This window comes from Neomonachus schauinslandi, chromosome 9 (assembly GCF_002201575.2).
Source record: "Neomonachus schauinslandi chromosome 9, ASM220157v2, whole genome shotgun sequence".
Classification (NCBI taxonomy): Eukaryota; Metazoa; Chordata; class Mammalia; order Carnivora; family Phocidae; genus Neomonachus; species Neomonachus schauinslandi.
In genome coordinates this window covers 8,767,559-8,783,941 of record NC_058411.1, presented here as the reverse complement: position 1 = coordinate 8,783,941, position 16,383 = coordinate 8,767,559, and the positions used below count along the sequence as shown (strand labels likewise).

The following is a 16,383-nucleotide window of genomic DNA, read 5'->3' as shown; positions in this document are numbered from 1 at the left end:
ACCCCGCCTAAGCTCCTTCAGGGTACAGCCAGATGGGCATCTGATTGGTCTCCTCATCTTAGGAGGCACCCCCCCGCCCCCAGTCTGTCTCTGTGCCACCGCACACAGGGACACCACCATGGGGTCAGGGCAGAGTAAACCTATGGTTCTAGAGACCATGATCAAAAATTTCAAGAAGGGGTTTTCAGGAGACTATGGAGTCAGGATGAACCCTGGCAAGTTGAGAACCCTGTTCTCAACATAGGAATGGCCCATCTTTGATGGGGGGTGGCCTTCAAAAGGGATATTGGATGTCCCAACGATTCGTTGACTATGGCGAGTCGTAACAGGAGAACCAGGACACCCTGACCAGTTTCTGTACATTGACTCCTGGCTAGGAATTGCTCAGACCCTTCCCCCCTACCGGGTGTGATTTGCTTGCAATAGGCAGGGACAGGCCAGGGTCTTAATCGCCTCATCCAAGTGACCTAAAGAAAATCAGCAAAAGCCCCAGTCTCCACAAATCCTAGCTGGAGATCCCAAGGACGAACTGACCCTGCCTCCACCGTACATACCCCCAAGACCATCTACACCTGGCCCTTTAGCTCCAGACACTCTGCTGCCATCGGTTTCACTGGCGCCCCCAGGCCCAAAGGATCCACTTTCCCCACGACCAGCAGCCAGGCTGAGCCCCAGGACAGGCACAAGCGCCTTCCAAATGCCAGTACGAGAGACGCGGGAACCCGAGAGGCGCAATGAAGTCGGGACGGTCCAACCCGGCTGTTCCATGATGTATTATCAGCCCTTCTCCACCACCGACCTCCTCAACCGGAAACATAACACCCCATCCTAGACCTCATAGAATCCCTTTTCCAGACTCATTGGCCAACCTGGGAAGACTGCCAACAGTTACTCCCCACCCTGTTTAACACAGAGGAAAGGAGGAGACTAATGAAAGCTGCACGGCAGTACCTGGAAGAGCACGCACCAGCGGGAGTCATCGACCCTGCTGCCTGGGCTAATACCGAAGAGCGCCCAGCGTGGGACTTCACCACAACCGAGGGACAGGCCCACATCCACTGGTACTAGGAAGCCCTCCTCCAGGGAATCTGGGCAGGAGCTAAGATACCCATGAACATGACTAAGGTATCCTCAGTCACTCAACAACCAGGGGAGTCCCCCAGGGACTACTACGAAAGACTATGTGAAGCCTACAGGATATACACTCCATTTGACCCCGAGGCACAGGAAAGCCAACAGATGGTAAACACCACCTTCGTGACTCAGGCCGCCCCAGACATCAGAAAAAAACTTCAGAAACTAGAGGGTTTTGCCGGGATGAACATCACCCAACTAATAGAGATTGCCAATAAAGTCTACATGAACAGGGAGGTTGCAGCTGAATGGGAAGCTGACAAAAAGATGAAAAAGAAAGTCAGTCTCCTCGCCACTGCCCTGAAAGAAAAGGACAACACAAAGACGGTGAGACCCCAACCACCGAAAAGGGGGAAGCCTGGAACCCCCTTGGCAAGGGATCAATGTGCCTACTGTAAAGAGAAAGGGCATTGGAAAAACGAATGTCCCAACCAGGGAAAGGCTCAAAAGCCCAGCCACTATAAGGAAGAACCCTGAGAGGAGGACCTCATAGGCCTTGTGGGAATGGACTCAGACTGAGGGGGACTGGGCTCTTTCCTCCTTGGCCCCCATGAGCCCATGGTCAGAATGAAGGTGGGGGGGGGCAACCAGTGACTTTTACTCTCCAAGCTTAGGGCTCAGATAACCTTTGAGCCCACTGGACACACTAGCCTCTGATTGAACCCAAGGCAAGAGGAGACGGGGTCTCTAATACTAGCAATTACCACGCCAAGGGAAGAAGAATGGAGGCTATTCTGTGCCCAGGCCCAAACAAGCAGCCCGCCAGAGTTCAGACTCGCCTTTCCTTCAGTATGGGCTGAAAACAACCCACCTGGACTAGCCCGGAATTGGGCCGCTGTCATTGTTGAACTGATCCCAGGATCCCTCCTCAGAGGCAAAGGCAATACCCCTTCCACAAGAAGCTAAGATTGGCATCCGAGAACATCTGACCAAACTCAAAGAAGCAGGTATTCTAGTTGAGTGCCAGTCGGCCTGGAATACCCCACTCCTGCCAGTCAAGAAGCCAGGAGGGGGACACTGACCAGTTCAAGACCTGTGGGCCATCAACAAGGTGACCATCTCTCTGCACCCAGTGGTCCCAAATCCATGGGACCTCGGGCCAAATCCCAGGGTCGGCCAGATGGTTCACTTGCCTAGATTTGAAGGATGCCTTCTTCTGACTCTGCTTAGCTTCCCAGAGCCAGCCTTTGGGGAGCCAGCCATTTGCCTTTGAATGGTCTAAATCCGAACCAGGAGGCCAGATGCAACTGACTTGGACACACCTCCCACAGGGGTTTAAAAACTCACCAACCCTCTGTGGGGGAAGGGCTGGCCGCGGACCTCGCCAGCTTCCCAAGAGAGGCCACACAATGCACCCTCCTCCAGTATGTGGATGACCTCCTCCTCACCAGTGACACACAAGAAGACTGCACAAAAGGCACCAAGGCCCTCCTACAGCTCCTGTCAGACTCAGGATACCAAGCCTCATGGAAGAAGGCACAAATCTGCCAACAACAGGTCCGATACCTTGGTTTTCTCCTCACCCACGGGAAAAGAGAACTAGGGCCAGAGAGGAAAAGGGTCATCATCTCCCTGCCACAGCCCCAGACAAAAAGGGGCCTACGAGAATTCCTGGGGGCTGCAGGATTCTGCCTCATCTGGATCCCTGGGTTCTTGGCAATAGCAAGACCCCCTTATGATCTCTTAGGGGGACCAGATCAAGAACCCCCTGCCTGGACTGAGGAAGCAGAAGCCACTTTCACAGAGATAAAGACTGCCCTGAGGTGGGCTCTAGCCCTGGGCCTACCAGATGTAGAAAAACCCTTAAATCTCTTTGTGCATGAAAAGGAAAAAATAGTGCTCGGGGTACTCACCCAGACTGTTGGACCCTAGCAATGGCCAGTTGCTTACCTGTCAAAGAAGTTGGACCCCATGGCAGCGGGATGGCCACCATGCCTCAGAGTGCTGGCAGCCACAGTCCTACTCATCAAGGAGGCGGAAAAACTTACCCTGGGGCAAGAACTTAACATCAAGTTCCCTCATGCATTTGTGTCCCTCATGAATGCACAGGGACACCGCTTCTTTCCCAACTCTTGGCTAGCACAATACCAAGGCCTCCTCTGCGAAAACCTGTGGGTCACCCTCAAAACAGTAAGGACATTAAATCCAGCAACCTTTCTCCCCACGGAAGAGGGGGAACCAGACTGTGACTGCTCCAAGGTGACTGATGAAGTCTATGCAAGCCATCCAGATCTGCAGGATCAAGCCATAAAGAATCCAGAGCTCACGCTGTTCAGCGATGGCAGCAGTTAGCTATGAGAGGGTGCCTGGAAAGCGGGTTATGCAGTAACTACAACCACTGAAGTCCTAGAAGCTAAGGCATTACCAGCTGGATGATCAGCTCAACGGGCTGAATTATATGCCTTAGTCCGAGCCCTCACCCTCTGTGAAGGCAAACGAGTCAACATCTATATTGACTCTCAGTACGCCTTTGCTTCTGTACATATATATGGAGCCATCTACAAGGAAAGGGGCCTCCTAACTGCAGCAGGAAAAGCTATCAAGAACAAGGAGGAAATACTGAGACTCCTCAAAGCCATCTGGCTTCCAAAGGAAGTAGCAATCCTGCACTGTAAGGGACACCAGAAAGGAGATGACCCCATAGCGTGGGGAAATCGTCTGGCCGATGAGGTAGCCAAGACTGCAGCCAGTGAGGACATGGACAGAGCCCCTTCCCTCACCATGGCCCTGACACTCCCAGAAGAAATCCCTCCACCCAGCTACACTAAAAAGGAAAAAGAATGGGCTATGGCTGAGGGGGCAACCCTGACTGAAAAGGGATGGTGGATGGTGCCAGATAGGCACATATTCATTCCAACAGCAACTGGAGGGCATCTAGTCAAGGAACACCACCAACTCACTCATCTGGGAAAACTGCATCAGAGGCCCTTCTCAAGAAGCACTACTACCTCAGTCAGCTCCCAGCACTATGCCGAGCAATGAGTGAATGATGCGTAACATGTTCTAAAAGTAATGCTCAGTCTGTACCACAGACCCCGCCAGGTGTCCAGAGGATGGGAGCAACTCCCTTCAAAGATTTAGAGGTAGACTTCACAGATGTGCAGCCAAGCAGGGGGTTCAAATATCTCCTAGTAATAGTATGCACATACTCTGGGTGGGTCGAAGCCTTCCCAACCAGGATGGAGCAAAGCCAGGAAGTAGCTAAAGTCCTCTTGTGGGAGATTGTGCCCCGGTTTGGCATGCCATTAACAACCCATGGTGACAGGGGCGCCTTGGTGGCTCAGTCGTTAAGCATCTGCCTTTGGCTCAGGTCATGATCCCAGGGTCCTGGGATCGAGCCCCGCATCGGGCTCCCTGCTCTGCGGGAAGCCTGCTTCTCCCTCTCCCACTCCCCTTGCTTGTGTTCCCTCTCTCGCTGTCTCTGTCAAATAAACAAATAAAATCTTAAAACAAAACAAAACAAAAAACAATCCATAATGACAGTGGACCCGCATTTGTGGCAGATGTTGTACAGGTCTTAACCAAATCTCTCAACATCACCCGGAGACTCCACACTGCTTACCGGCCCCAAAGTTCAGGGAAAGTAGAGCGAATGAACTGTACCCTCAAAGGAACCTTAGCAAAGTTTTGTCAGGAGATTAACCTTCCATGGCTGCATCTGCTACCCCAGCTCTCCTGTGTGCTCGCTGCACACCTGGGACATCAGGTTTCTCCCCATTCGAATTAATATATGGACGGCCTCCCCCATGCTTGGGAAGCCTTCCAGGAAACTTGCATCAGGTTGGAGATAAAGGGATAAAGGAGCAGCTTCAGGCCCTGGGGGTCACCCTAAATAAGCACCATTGAGAGGGCCCTAATCTCCTTAGGGTCTCAGGTACTGGCCCTCTGCTATCATTCGGACGAGGAGCCCCGCCAGTGGAGAGTCCAGCCAGACTTCACGAACCCACTTCGGCTTCACCTTCGACGAGACCCCACTGACTGATGGACACCTGCTTACCATGGTTCCTGGCTGCATTCGCGTGATTTCCCTCATCTTGGGAGTCTGACTCTACACTGTTGCCCCTCCTGACTGGACTTTCCCCCAGAGGCTTCTACTTAAGGTCATAGACCCCACTTTTACTGGCCCACTGCTGTCTACTCCTGAGCGCATTTCATCATGGTTTTCCTGGCCCCAGTCAGTCCTGGTCCTCTGCTACCTGGTGTGCTGTTAAGTTTATGATTAAGTCCGTGTTCACCCCAAGCCTTGCAGTCAACCCTCAGAGTCAAACAGAATGATGCCCTCTAAATGAGGCGTTTAAAGGGGCATCAAAGGGGGGGAATGATAAGGAAAATCTGTGTCCTAAGATGGCCAACCAAGCCAGCGAGAGAGCCCCCAGTCCTCGCCCCAGGGCTCTTCCAGGTTCTTCTCCTGGCTCTGCTTCCTATGCGCACCAATCCGGGTTCTTCTCCCTGCCCCGCTTCACGAACGCACCAAAAGTACCCAGTATGCGGAAGTAGAAGTGTATAAATTGCCCCCTTTGTTTGTGCTTGGGGCTCAGATCTTTGGAGACCACTCTTCTCTGAGCCCGCCAGTGTTAAATAAACCTCCTAACCTCCAAGATCTCCAAGTGCCACTTGGTTCTTCCATCAGACGATCCAGTCCAGGTTCTGTAACACTCCCAAGCTGTAAAAAATCTGGGTAAAAGTAAACATTGTATTTTCCAAAGCATCAGGGAGCTATGGAAGCAAGAAGCACCAGAAGAACAAAACCTCTGGAGAACGGACGGCTGCGCAGAGGTGACTATCTGCAGCTGCTTTTCCCTCCAGGCCATCTCTGATTCTGGGCACAGGCTAGAGGCTGAAATCTGGGCTGCATCCACTCAGAGGGCTCTGCGGAGGCTTGAGGGGCCCAAACACCCAACCAGCTTCCACCTCGAGATATGTTTTGAACTACAAAGCTGTGTGTTATGAGAGGCTGAAGACCCCTGAAAAGCCAAGTGGAGTTTTCTGGTGCCTCTTGAGAAGACAAACACATGCCAGGGGTTGGGGTTTCTGAGACAATGTGAGAGGAGCCGAAGGCACTGGAGGGAGCAGTGACCTGACACCAGCCATCAACCATCAGCCATCGGCCACCTGCAGCACCTGCTGATTTCTGTGTGCTGCTGGACAAACGTGGAGGCTTGAGAGGCCTCAAACACAAGGCTGCTGTCCTGTCCCTAAAGGCCTTTTACAAACAGATGCAGCTTGGGACAGGACGCTAAAGGGCAGAGACACACCCCTCTCCCCAAGATAAAACCGTCTGTAGTCTCTCTGTGCTGAGACCAAGGCCTGCCAGGCCCTTGACTGGAAGCCACACTATGGGGACAGGGCAGACTGGAAGTATATATCAGCTGATTCCTATTGGAACCAAACCTTGACTCTGTTCTGTCCTTCTGGAATTAAGCTGTTCAAGACCACATTCTTCACTCCACCTGCCCAGCCAGGAAAGGGTTAACTCCCTCTGGGGGGAAGATTACATTATCTAGGACCTTTCAGGGCTTTTATACACAATACTTGGTATTCCTTTAAAAATTACTCCAAGAGAAAAAGCAGACAATAGAAGAAGACCCACCGGCAATCCAGAGTTGTCAGAAAAGAACTTGAAAATAACTGATTAGTATGTCCAAGGATATAGAGAGAATAATGAACAAATGGTTGAAAGGGTACAGATAATCAGAGAAAGTTCAAATCTGTAAAAAAGCATCAAATGGGCATTCTAGCCCCAATAAATACAATATCTGCAGTTAAGAAATCTGATTGGTTTAAGAGCAGATCAGACACGGCAGATACCAGGATTAATAAAAAGTAAGATAAGCCACTATAAAACACCAAAATTGAAGTTCAGAGAGGAAAATAATAATTAAAAAAGCAGAACAGAGCATAGGAGGCATGACTCACAGTTTAAAAGGTCTAAAGGTGTAATTGGAGTCCTGGAGGGAGAGGAGAGAACAAGGTAGGAATAACTGGAGATACAATGGCTGAGAATTTTCCAAAGTATCAGAAAAGCTATTAGCTCAATGCCTGGGTATTAGCAAAGCTGTGCTAATCCTTCTTCAGTTCCATGATTGGGTTCAGTTTCTTTTATCGTCCTGGGAATTTATTCTGTTCACCGATCGACATAAGCAGAACTGGAATTTAGATGTTCTTGTTTATGTTGTTAACTGAACCATCCCCATCCAGGCCTTTTCTAGTGGTTGCTGATTACTGTGTCGCTCGTTTGTTTTACCATTAGTTCAGACATTTATCAAGTATGTACAGGTACCATTCCCTTTGTCCAGCACCATCACTGCTCCTGACCAACTTGGTCAAAACCAACTGATCATGGACATCCTCCCCCCACTTACACTGCCCCATTTCTTTCTTTCTTTCTTTCTTTTTTTTTTTTTTAAGATTTTATTTATTTATTTAGACAGAGAGAGACTGTGAGAAAGGGAACACAAGCAGGGGGAGTGGGAGAGGGAGAAGCCGGCTTCCCACTGAGCAGGGAGCCCGATGTGGGGCTCGATCCCAGGACCCCGTGATCATGACCTGAGTTGAAGGCAGACGCTTAACGACTGAGCCCCAACACTGCCCCATTTCTTATCCTTCATCTTACAAGCCTGCGTCCTCAGCCCCGGCTAATCCTCATTAATTCCTGGTCTCCAAACACACCCTGAATATTCCCTCTTCCAAGTCTGTTCCTGCTGCTTCCCCAGTGGAACAAGCCCTTCTGTGCCATGCTGTTTCCAGGCCATCTGCCCCCGGTTTCCTGCCTGCCTCGGCCAGTTTGGGCTCAGCATGTGGGAGAAGCCGAGCAGACCATGCAGAGGTCTCAGTGACTCTTAGAGCCTTCTGAGCCCTGCTCTGTGCCCCTTTATTCGGGGCCTAGAATCATCTCCCAGGTTGAGTGGTCTTAGTGCTGGGACACCGGGGCTTAGGAGGGCTTGTGAAGGGCTTCCCCTGCTGGAGGAGGACAGCAAAGGGTCCAGGCAAGGCTACACAGTCATTACCAGGCTCTGCCAGGGAGCAATCCTGGAGAGGTCCGTGTCTCAAAGTCTTAAGACTTTGGTGACATCCACTGCAGAGAATGAATACTTCAAGTTGCAGGTCCCAACGATGGACAACCTGGCCAGAAGACATTGCCATATCTCAGACATGATATGCACAAAGGCAAGCTGCAGGACAAGGGTCCAAACTTTTGTTCTTATTGCCTGCCAGCCCTGGTCTTTCTTCAGGGCAGGTCCAAGGGACAAGGGGACACGACAGGAGAAGGGCACTCAGTGAAGCAGTCTGTTCATTAGGGACCTCTACACTCGCTACTGATTTTGTTCTTATTGCTAATGGAAGCCTTTACTTACATCTTGTCCCCGAACTGATGGGGAGGTGTTCTTTTTCTTTACCTCAGACCCTGCTGCCATTTCAGCAGCAGTGGAGGGAAATCTCTCTACTCCTGGTTCTGCCTCTGTGTTCCCCACCTGCATGCCTATGGGCCTTAGAGCCAAGAGCAGGTGGGTTCACCCTCTTTCCCTACCGCCCACCGTGCTCAGGCTACGAAACTGTTCAAGCTGCAGTTTCTTGGTTTATCAAATGCAGATGACAACCTCTAGCTCACAGAGCTGTTGGGAGGACATAAATGAGACGACATAGGTCAACTGTCTCGCTTGGCATGGGTGCTCTGCACCTTTTGACCAACTCTGCTCCAGCCCATCTAGAGCCACAAACCTGCTCATCAGGGAGTGAGGCTGAGAACATCATTCTCAGAGGAGTGACAGAGATGAGTACCAGCTGCAGCAGCGTTACAAGGGAAAGGCTGAGGGACTGTCCTCGGGGGAGGGGACAGGTGTGCGGACATAACTATAGGACATCAGGTTTTGAGGACCCATTGTGTACCAGGCACTGCTCTTTACACACATTCATCTGATCCTCATAGCAACCTGGGGGGCTGGTACTTGCAGCAGACAGGCTCTGGGGGGGTCCCCATGATTCCTGGCTCCTGGTATCCACACCCTTGTGTGATGGGTGCCCTATGTTTGGATGTGGGTGGGACCAGAAATCATTTTTCAGTCTTCCCAGAGGAATGACATCACCTCCATAATCATTATAATGTGAACTTGAAGACGCATACGTCTGGTTTTCAAAAAGAAAATGATCACTTCATGGTGCATTCAGACAAAGCCCGGGTGCTTACCAAATGGCCTGCCTCTTGCCTCTGTGGCCTCATGGCAAAGCAGAGCTAATAAGATGGCCAGGCCAGGGGGGCACTCTGGACCCCATGGCCAGGGATAGGTGGACAAGATGGCCACACGCCCTCTCTCCCCTGGTCTGGTTTCTGTCATCACATGATTCTGATCTCAAATGTCCCTGGGGCACTGGCTCATTCTCTGATGGGAGGGCTTGATTTGTCCTCTACTCCTGGTCAGATGCTGCCACGGGAAAGAGCCCACTGAGCTTGAGGGATGCCTCTAAGCTCACAGAAGGGTCCTGACGTGGAGCCCTGTGGAAGGAATGGTCCCAGGGGTGGAAGAAGATGAGCAGTCTATGCTAGCTCAGGATCTGGGGCAGGGAGGTTTGCCTGAGGTCTGGGCACAAGCCCCAAGGCAGGGGTGGGGAGGGGCAATCAGGGACATAGCCTGCGGAGAAAACTGGAGAGGAGTGTTCAGGGAGGGGGCTGCGGAAGGATCATAGGAGGGAAGTGGAGTGTTGGTCTTACGGCGACACCCCTGCCCTGGGCGCAGAGCCGGGGGTGACCCCGTACCCAGGAAGGCGCCTTCCCACCCCCTGCAGCTCAAGGCCCTGTCTCAGCAGTCCAGAACTGGCCCAGCTCCCCCCCCCCCCGCCCTTTGGCCCCGCCTCTGTCTGCCCCGCTGCGGAGCGCTGCCTCCCCCACCCCTGGGTGGGTCCGCCCCTTGCTGCCCCCACTGCTTCCCCCCTGCGGCCCAGACCCTGCTCCCCGCTGGGGCCGCGCCTGCCGGCCCCGCCCCGCGCGGGAACCACCCTGCTTAAGGCTGCCCCGCACCTGGAGGCCTCACTTGTGTGTTTAGGACCGCGAGGGATACGGTCTTGCCATGGCCTCGGGGGCTTCTCCGTGCCTTGGGGTGCCTCCGCACCGTCTGTGGGCCGTGAGGCCTGGCATCTACGAGGACGAGAAGGGGAGGACCTGGGTGACCGTGGTCGTGCGGCTCAGTCCCTCCCAGAGAGCTCGGGGCAGCACAGTGAGTTGTCAGGCGTGGGGGGTGGGAGGTGGGAGGACTGCGCAAGGACCTCAGCCCGTGTGGGCCTGGCACATTCAGCAATAGGGCCCGGGATAGAGGCGAGAGGAGGCCGTTCTCACTTGGCCTGAAAAACTCGGCCGTGCAGGGTCCCGAGCTCAGGGATGTCTATGCCTGATGCAGACCCCCGGAACCCCTGCCTGGAGGGGCCAGTGGCATGAGCTTATCTGCAGGAGAGGTTGTAGCCCTCATTGGGAGGCCGAAGGGTTCAGTAGGTCAGGGCCCAGTCCTGTCCCCAGTGCATGCTGGGAAGGCTTCACGGATCGGGCAGCTATTACCTGGGCCCTGCAGGATGAGTAGGAGTTTTCCAGGTCCCAGGCAGGAGGCTTTGCAACCTAGAGGCAGCAGGTGAGCCGACAGTGGAAAAGAAACGTCAGCTTTGGGTTCCTTATCTACAAAACAGGAATAATATACCTCTGTGGCAGGTGAGTCACGGATGCCACAGCTGAAAAGCCTTGGGGGCGTTTGACAGATAACACCTTCTGGAATCCCACTTGGGAAACGGATTGTGGATCCGGAAGCTAGGGTGGAGTCTAACACCCTTACCCACCCCCCCACCCCGCAAAAGCTCCCCAGGTGTTAAAGATAATCACTCAGGTTGGCAACAGTTGCCCCAGGTGAGGGGTTTAGATCCATCTTAGAGGGGTACAATAAATACCTCGTGTAATATGGGAAAAGCCTGTCAAGCTACTGCAAAATGCCATTTAGGCCATTATAAACGATTTGCTGACATTTTAAACAATACAAAACACTTCTAGCACTCTTCAAAGAGGTTATCCAGAACATTTTTGGTGGAGAACACTGAAAATCTTTTCCACACCTGCACCAAATAAAGCATGCAAAAAATTCTGGACAAAATATTTTGGTAGTTTTTTTTTTTTTAGAGCATAAAAATGTATCCAGTGGGAAAAGTGGATTCAAATAATGTAGCTATGGATGCAGTGGGGTACTTGGAGAATGAACATTTCCCCCTATTTAGAATAATTACTTCTTATTAGTAGACCTATATTTTCATATATAATCTTAGGATGGGAAGCAGCGTTCTGAGCCTGACCTAACCCAAAGCCCAGCAAACTTTCTGTAGAGGGTCTGATAGTAAATATTTTCAGCTTTGCAGGTCTGAAGGACCCTACAGTGACTACTTGACTCTGTGCTGTAGTGCAAAACCAGCCAAAGACAGCATGTAAAGGAATGAGCATCTGTTTATCTACAATAAACCTTTATTTACAAAAAGAGCTAGCAGGCCAGATTGGGCCCACACTTGGCTGACACCCTATCTAAAGCCAGAATCCAAAGGGAAAGAGATTTTGCCATGTAATTAAAAGCATTTCCTCTGCAAAAAGAGCCCGTAACAAAGTTAAGACAACAAACTGAGAAGAATTATTTGCCATATGTATAATTGATAAAAGGCTAGTATGCTCATCACAAAGACATTAAATACTCAGATAAAACCGCTGTAAAGAACTTTCCATTTTGTTGCATAACAAAGGGAACTTTGGTTATAGTTGGTGGTGGTTTTCCCCACTCACTTTTATACCTTTCTGTATTGACCAAATTTCATTTAATTTTTTTTTTATGTTTATAATAAGTATGTGAAGGTCAGGATCAAAACTACAACATATTTTTGGGGAAAACCCATCACTCCTAGGTCCTAAGGTGTGTGGATGCCTTACTTACAAAAAGAAGTTAAAAAAACTCTAGAAATGGCTGAGACAGAGGCCCAAGGCATAATCAGTGCAGACCCAAGGTTGCCGACGGGTGGGAAGAGTGGCTAACTTTTCAGGGGTAAGGTGGGGTGCAGGTCAGTGGGAGGACCATACTTGGGGGAGCCAGGAGAGAATCCATCATCTCAGGTCTAGACCAAACCCCCAAGAGATGGTGCCATGGCTTTAGGTCTGGGATTCTCAAAACATTCACATCTGAAGGGGCAGCTCCCCAGTGGGGCCAGGCATCCAGGACTGTGTTTGCGTGCAGCCCAGCTGTCGGGGAGCCCTGTCTCTGATGCGCCGCCTCCTCTCTGGTCCCTTCAGCATGAACCCAGCATCACAGTCCACATGTGGCAGATGCCAGTGCACCCCCAAAAGCCCATGTCCCCCAGCCAGCTGACACTCTCCCAGCTGCCCCTCATGTGGCAGCTCTACCCCGGAAGAAGGTACAGAACAATGGACTCCAGGCTCTGGGAAGTAGTGGACCACGGCCAGGCAAGTGTGTGTGGCCTCACCAACTATAACCACCTCAGAGGGTGAAGAGGGGCAGGTGCTGACTGCATCCTGCAAAGTGGGACCAGGGATGGAGGGGCCAGGGGTGGAGGTAGCAGGGGTGGAGGGGCCAGGGGTGGAGGGAGCAGGGGTGGAGGGGCCAGGGGTGGAGGGAGCAGGGGTGGAGGGGCCAGGGGTGGAGGGAGCAGGGGTGGAGGGAGCAGGGGTAGAGGGCCCAGGCTGCTGAAATCCACAAACCCCGGTTCCATCTGCTTCAGGTGGCCGGACAAGCATTTCTGGGGGGCGCTGACTGCTGCCCTCCCCTCCTGCAGATTGCCTCCACAGAGCAGCTGATCCTGACCCAGCTGCCGCCCGGGGAGTGACTGACAGCGGAGAGCCGCTCATGGGCTGGTACGGGGTCCGTGTCCCGCAGTGTGGAGAGCCAACAAAAGCAAGGAGGCCTCTCCTCTTTATAGGAAGACAGTGCTGGGTTCCTTTCCCTCCTGCTGTTCCCTGAGCTTATCTCACATAGCCAACCCCCACCCCCCTGGTATGTGGTTTTCACTGTGCGCAGCCCCCCCCCCCCGACCATCACAAAGCACAAGATCTCATCAGATAATAGTCATCATTTAATCTTTGCAAGAATTCTGTAAGGTGCATGTATTAATGTCCCACTTTACAGATGAGAAAGCTGAGGCTCTGTGGGCTGGATAGGATTGCCCCAAGACCTGGAGCCCAGAAATAGTAGTGATCAAGCTCAAGTCCAGTGAGTGCGGCTCTCTTCCTAGGTCTGACCATGACACTGGGGTACCACAAGTCTAATCAGTGGCAGTGGCCTTCAAGGACCCTGCCTCCCCCCACAGTCGCCTTCTCTCTGAGACTGACCGGAGCAGGGCCCCGTGCATTGGAGGGACTGGAGCTGGCCTTGCCCTCCCAGCCTTTGGTCCTGCTTGCATTGGGGGCCCCATTCCTCCATAATGCTCTGCCTCCTTTTGTCTTCTCCCAGGTCTTGCTGGCCCTGTGGATCCTCTGTGAGGATCTTTGCATACCTGCTCTTCTGTTTGCACATGTAGCATGGCCTCCCTGGGAGAAGGAGGCAGCGGGGCCCTTGTCGACTCTGCTTTTCTTGTTTTCCTCAGCAGTCCCACCCTGCTCGGCTCTGCACTCAGCGTGACCTGCCTGGATGGGCCCCGTCTGAGTGCTGGGCCCAGCTCCCCCACTGGCTGCAAGCCATGGTTTCTCTTTCCCTTTTGTGCCCCTGATGCTGATCTTCCAGGTGCCCCTCTGCAGATCCCTTCTGAGGCCCCCAGGCCCAGCTCCAGCCAGACCCCTGGTTGGAGCCCATGCTTGGAACTTGCCATCAACCTGCTCCCATTAGGCAGGGAGTGGCTCAGTTTTAGAGACGCCTTCAGAGCGGGAGCCAGGCCTGGACTTGGGACTCAGACGGGCATCCATTCTGCTGACCTGCTGGCCCAGAGGAGGTGGAGTCCCAGGAGGCCCACCTGCACCAGGGGCACACAGAGGGACGGACTTGGCCCGAGGTCCTCCTGCTTCTTCAGTCCTTCAGCTCGTGGATGTGACGCTGGTCCATGAGGGCTCCTCGCAGTACTGGTTAATTAAACTTGCTTGTGGTCTGCTTGGTGCTGAATCAGAGCTTAGCTTCAGCTGGTTTCTAGTGCAGAAAAGCAGCAGCACTTAAGCTGGCACTTGAGGTTGAGATGAATTTTAATTACCCATTGAGTGTTTTCCACCCCGGGAGGAAGTTGTGATCGGCCCATTTCAGGAGCAGGATGCTAGGGGAAGGGAGGGAGGTGAACCTCCCCTGGGGTTCTGTGTGAAGCTCGGAGAAGGCAGGCGAGACTGTGACAGGAGCCGGTGGGGGGACCCCAGCTCTCACAGATGGACGACACCCCCTCATGTCTTCGCGGGATGGCAGAGGGAACCATCTGAGTGGCACAAGAGGTGGAGTCTGAGGTGCTGACTGGGGCCACGATGGAAGAAGAGGGTGGTGTGGACGAGGGGCGGGGTGACAATTTAGCGGTGGGAAGAAGAGGGCATAGCCTCTCTCATACCAGTCATGAGAAGCAATCACCAGTGGATTGAAGTCCTAACCTTAAAAATGAATCCGTGAAAGCACAGGAAAATACAGTCATGATTTTGGGGTACAAGAAACCTTAAGCGAGATGTAGAAAGCCAAAGCCAGCGTAGACAGTTGTTCTAAACATTTTCTGTAGGACAGCATACTAGAAGGCAAAGGTGGAGGACATTGGGACTGGATACCAAGGCCCTAGGATGCAGAATGCATAGAAAACTTCTAGAAATCGCTAAGAGAAGGGGGCGTGTGCCAGGAACTAGCAACTTACAGAACAGGAGATGCCCAGATGTTGGACGGGAGAAGTACAGATTTCAGAACTCAGAAATCGAGATCCTTGGTGTCGGTAGAAGTAGAGGCTTGATTGGGATTGCGTGGTGGGAGTGTCCATTGTTATAGCCACTTTGGGGGTTTGGAGGACAATTCCTAAAATGGCACACGGGGCCCTTACCCAGAGTGCTTCCCTACAGCGGGGTGGTCAAGCTCAGCAGTGCAGACAATGGGGACCAGGTACTTCCTTACCGTGGCGAGCTGCCCTGAGCACTGTAGGGTGCTTGGCAGCATCCCTGGTCTCTGCCTGCTAGATCCCAGTGGCACCCCCTGCCCCTTCGAAGTTTTGAAGACAAGTGTCTCCAGTAATTTCCAAATGTGCCCTGGGGCAGAAATCACTTGCACGTGTGCATGAGAGGTCAGGGGAGGGGAGCATCGTGGTCACGCAGGGGTCCATCGTGGAGGAGCTGTTGAGTAAAAGGAGACCCCAGGAGCAGAGGTTGGGCTGAGCGCCTTCCAGTTAAAGGCTTCTGTGCTCTGAGAAATAGGCTTTTTAGAAAACCCTCCTGCCCTCAGCAGGCCCTCCCCTCCCCCTGGCCTGAGATGGGGACCTGGGAGCGGGGGTGTCATGCAGCCCGCATCATGGTCACAAAGCAGGCATGAGCAAGAGTGAGGAAACTGTCCTTTTAGTTCAGGGGGAAGTTTACAGAGCCAGGTTCGGCAGGGAAAGGAGGCATGTCAGGGTGGGGATGGTCTACTGGACCCTCAGGGCGTGTGTGGCCCAGGGCAGGGGACTCAGCCCCCGTTCATCTCCCTTCTTACCTGGTAGCCACGAGACCAGTGTCACGATCAAGAAACACACACACCTCTTGGGTGCCAGGCAGGCTGGTTTTGGGGTGCCAGCTATTTACAGATGTCTGGGAATGCCAGCTGTCCAGCACCTGGACAGGCCCCAGGATGGCGGAAGGAAGCCACTAGTCCCGTGGGTAGCTGGGCTGGGGTGCAGCCTCTTCTGGGAGAAACAGGGCCTCCGGTCCCTGCACCCCGCAGGAAGTCCCCAGGGTCAGGCTGGGACGGCTCTGCAGCTTGCATCCCAGGGCCTACAGGTCCTACAGCATGGGGAGGGTCCCCGGGCTCGGGCTGGTCTCTGGGGATGCGCCATGGGGGTCTGCTGCCTTCTAGGCACTGTCAGGGGTCCGCACACCCGCATGGCCCCCCGAAGTCTGCAGTGTCACCGCATGTGTTCTGTGCCCGTGATGGCTTCCACCTGGGCTCCCACTGCTCGTGGTGCCATGTGTCTGCCGAGACTCCCATGCAGCTTCTGTCTGGGTGGCCTGCCTCTGTGTCTGCTGGGGGCTCCGCTTGCCCTGACACCTGGCTGGTGCCACACGGGATATGGTGGTGGCTCCTCGAGGATGTGCTC

The 16,383-nt window shown here is 53.1% G+C and overlaps 1 protein-coding gene across 1 annotated transcript; it reads left to right on the top strand.

Annotated features, from left to right (window-relative positions):
* Nucleotides 1-10,196: 10,196 nt before the first annotated feature.
* Nucleotides 10,197-12,981, top strand: TCL1B (TCL1 family AKT coactivator B). The gene is made up of 3 exons (XM_021679924.1): nucleotides 10,197-10,343; nucleotides 12,431-12,601; nucleotides 12,931-12,981. The coding sequence occupies exons 1-3, from the start codon at nucleotides 10,197-10,199 to the stop codon at nucleotides 12,979-12,981; spliced, it is 369 nt and encodes a 122-aa protein (XP_021535599.1).
* Nucleotides 12,982-16,383: the final 3,402 nt, after the last annotated feature.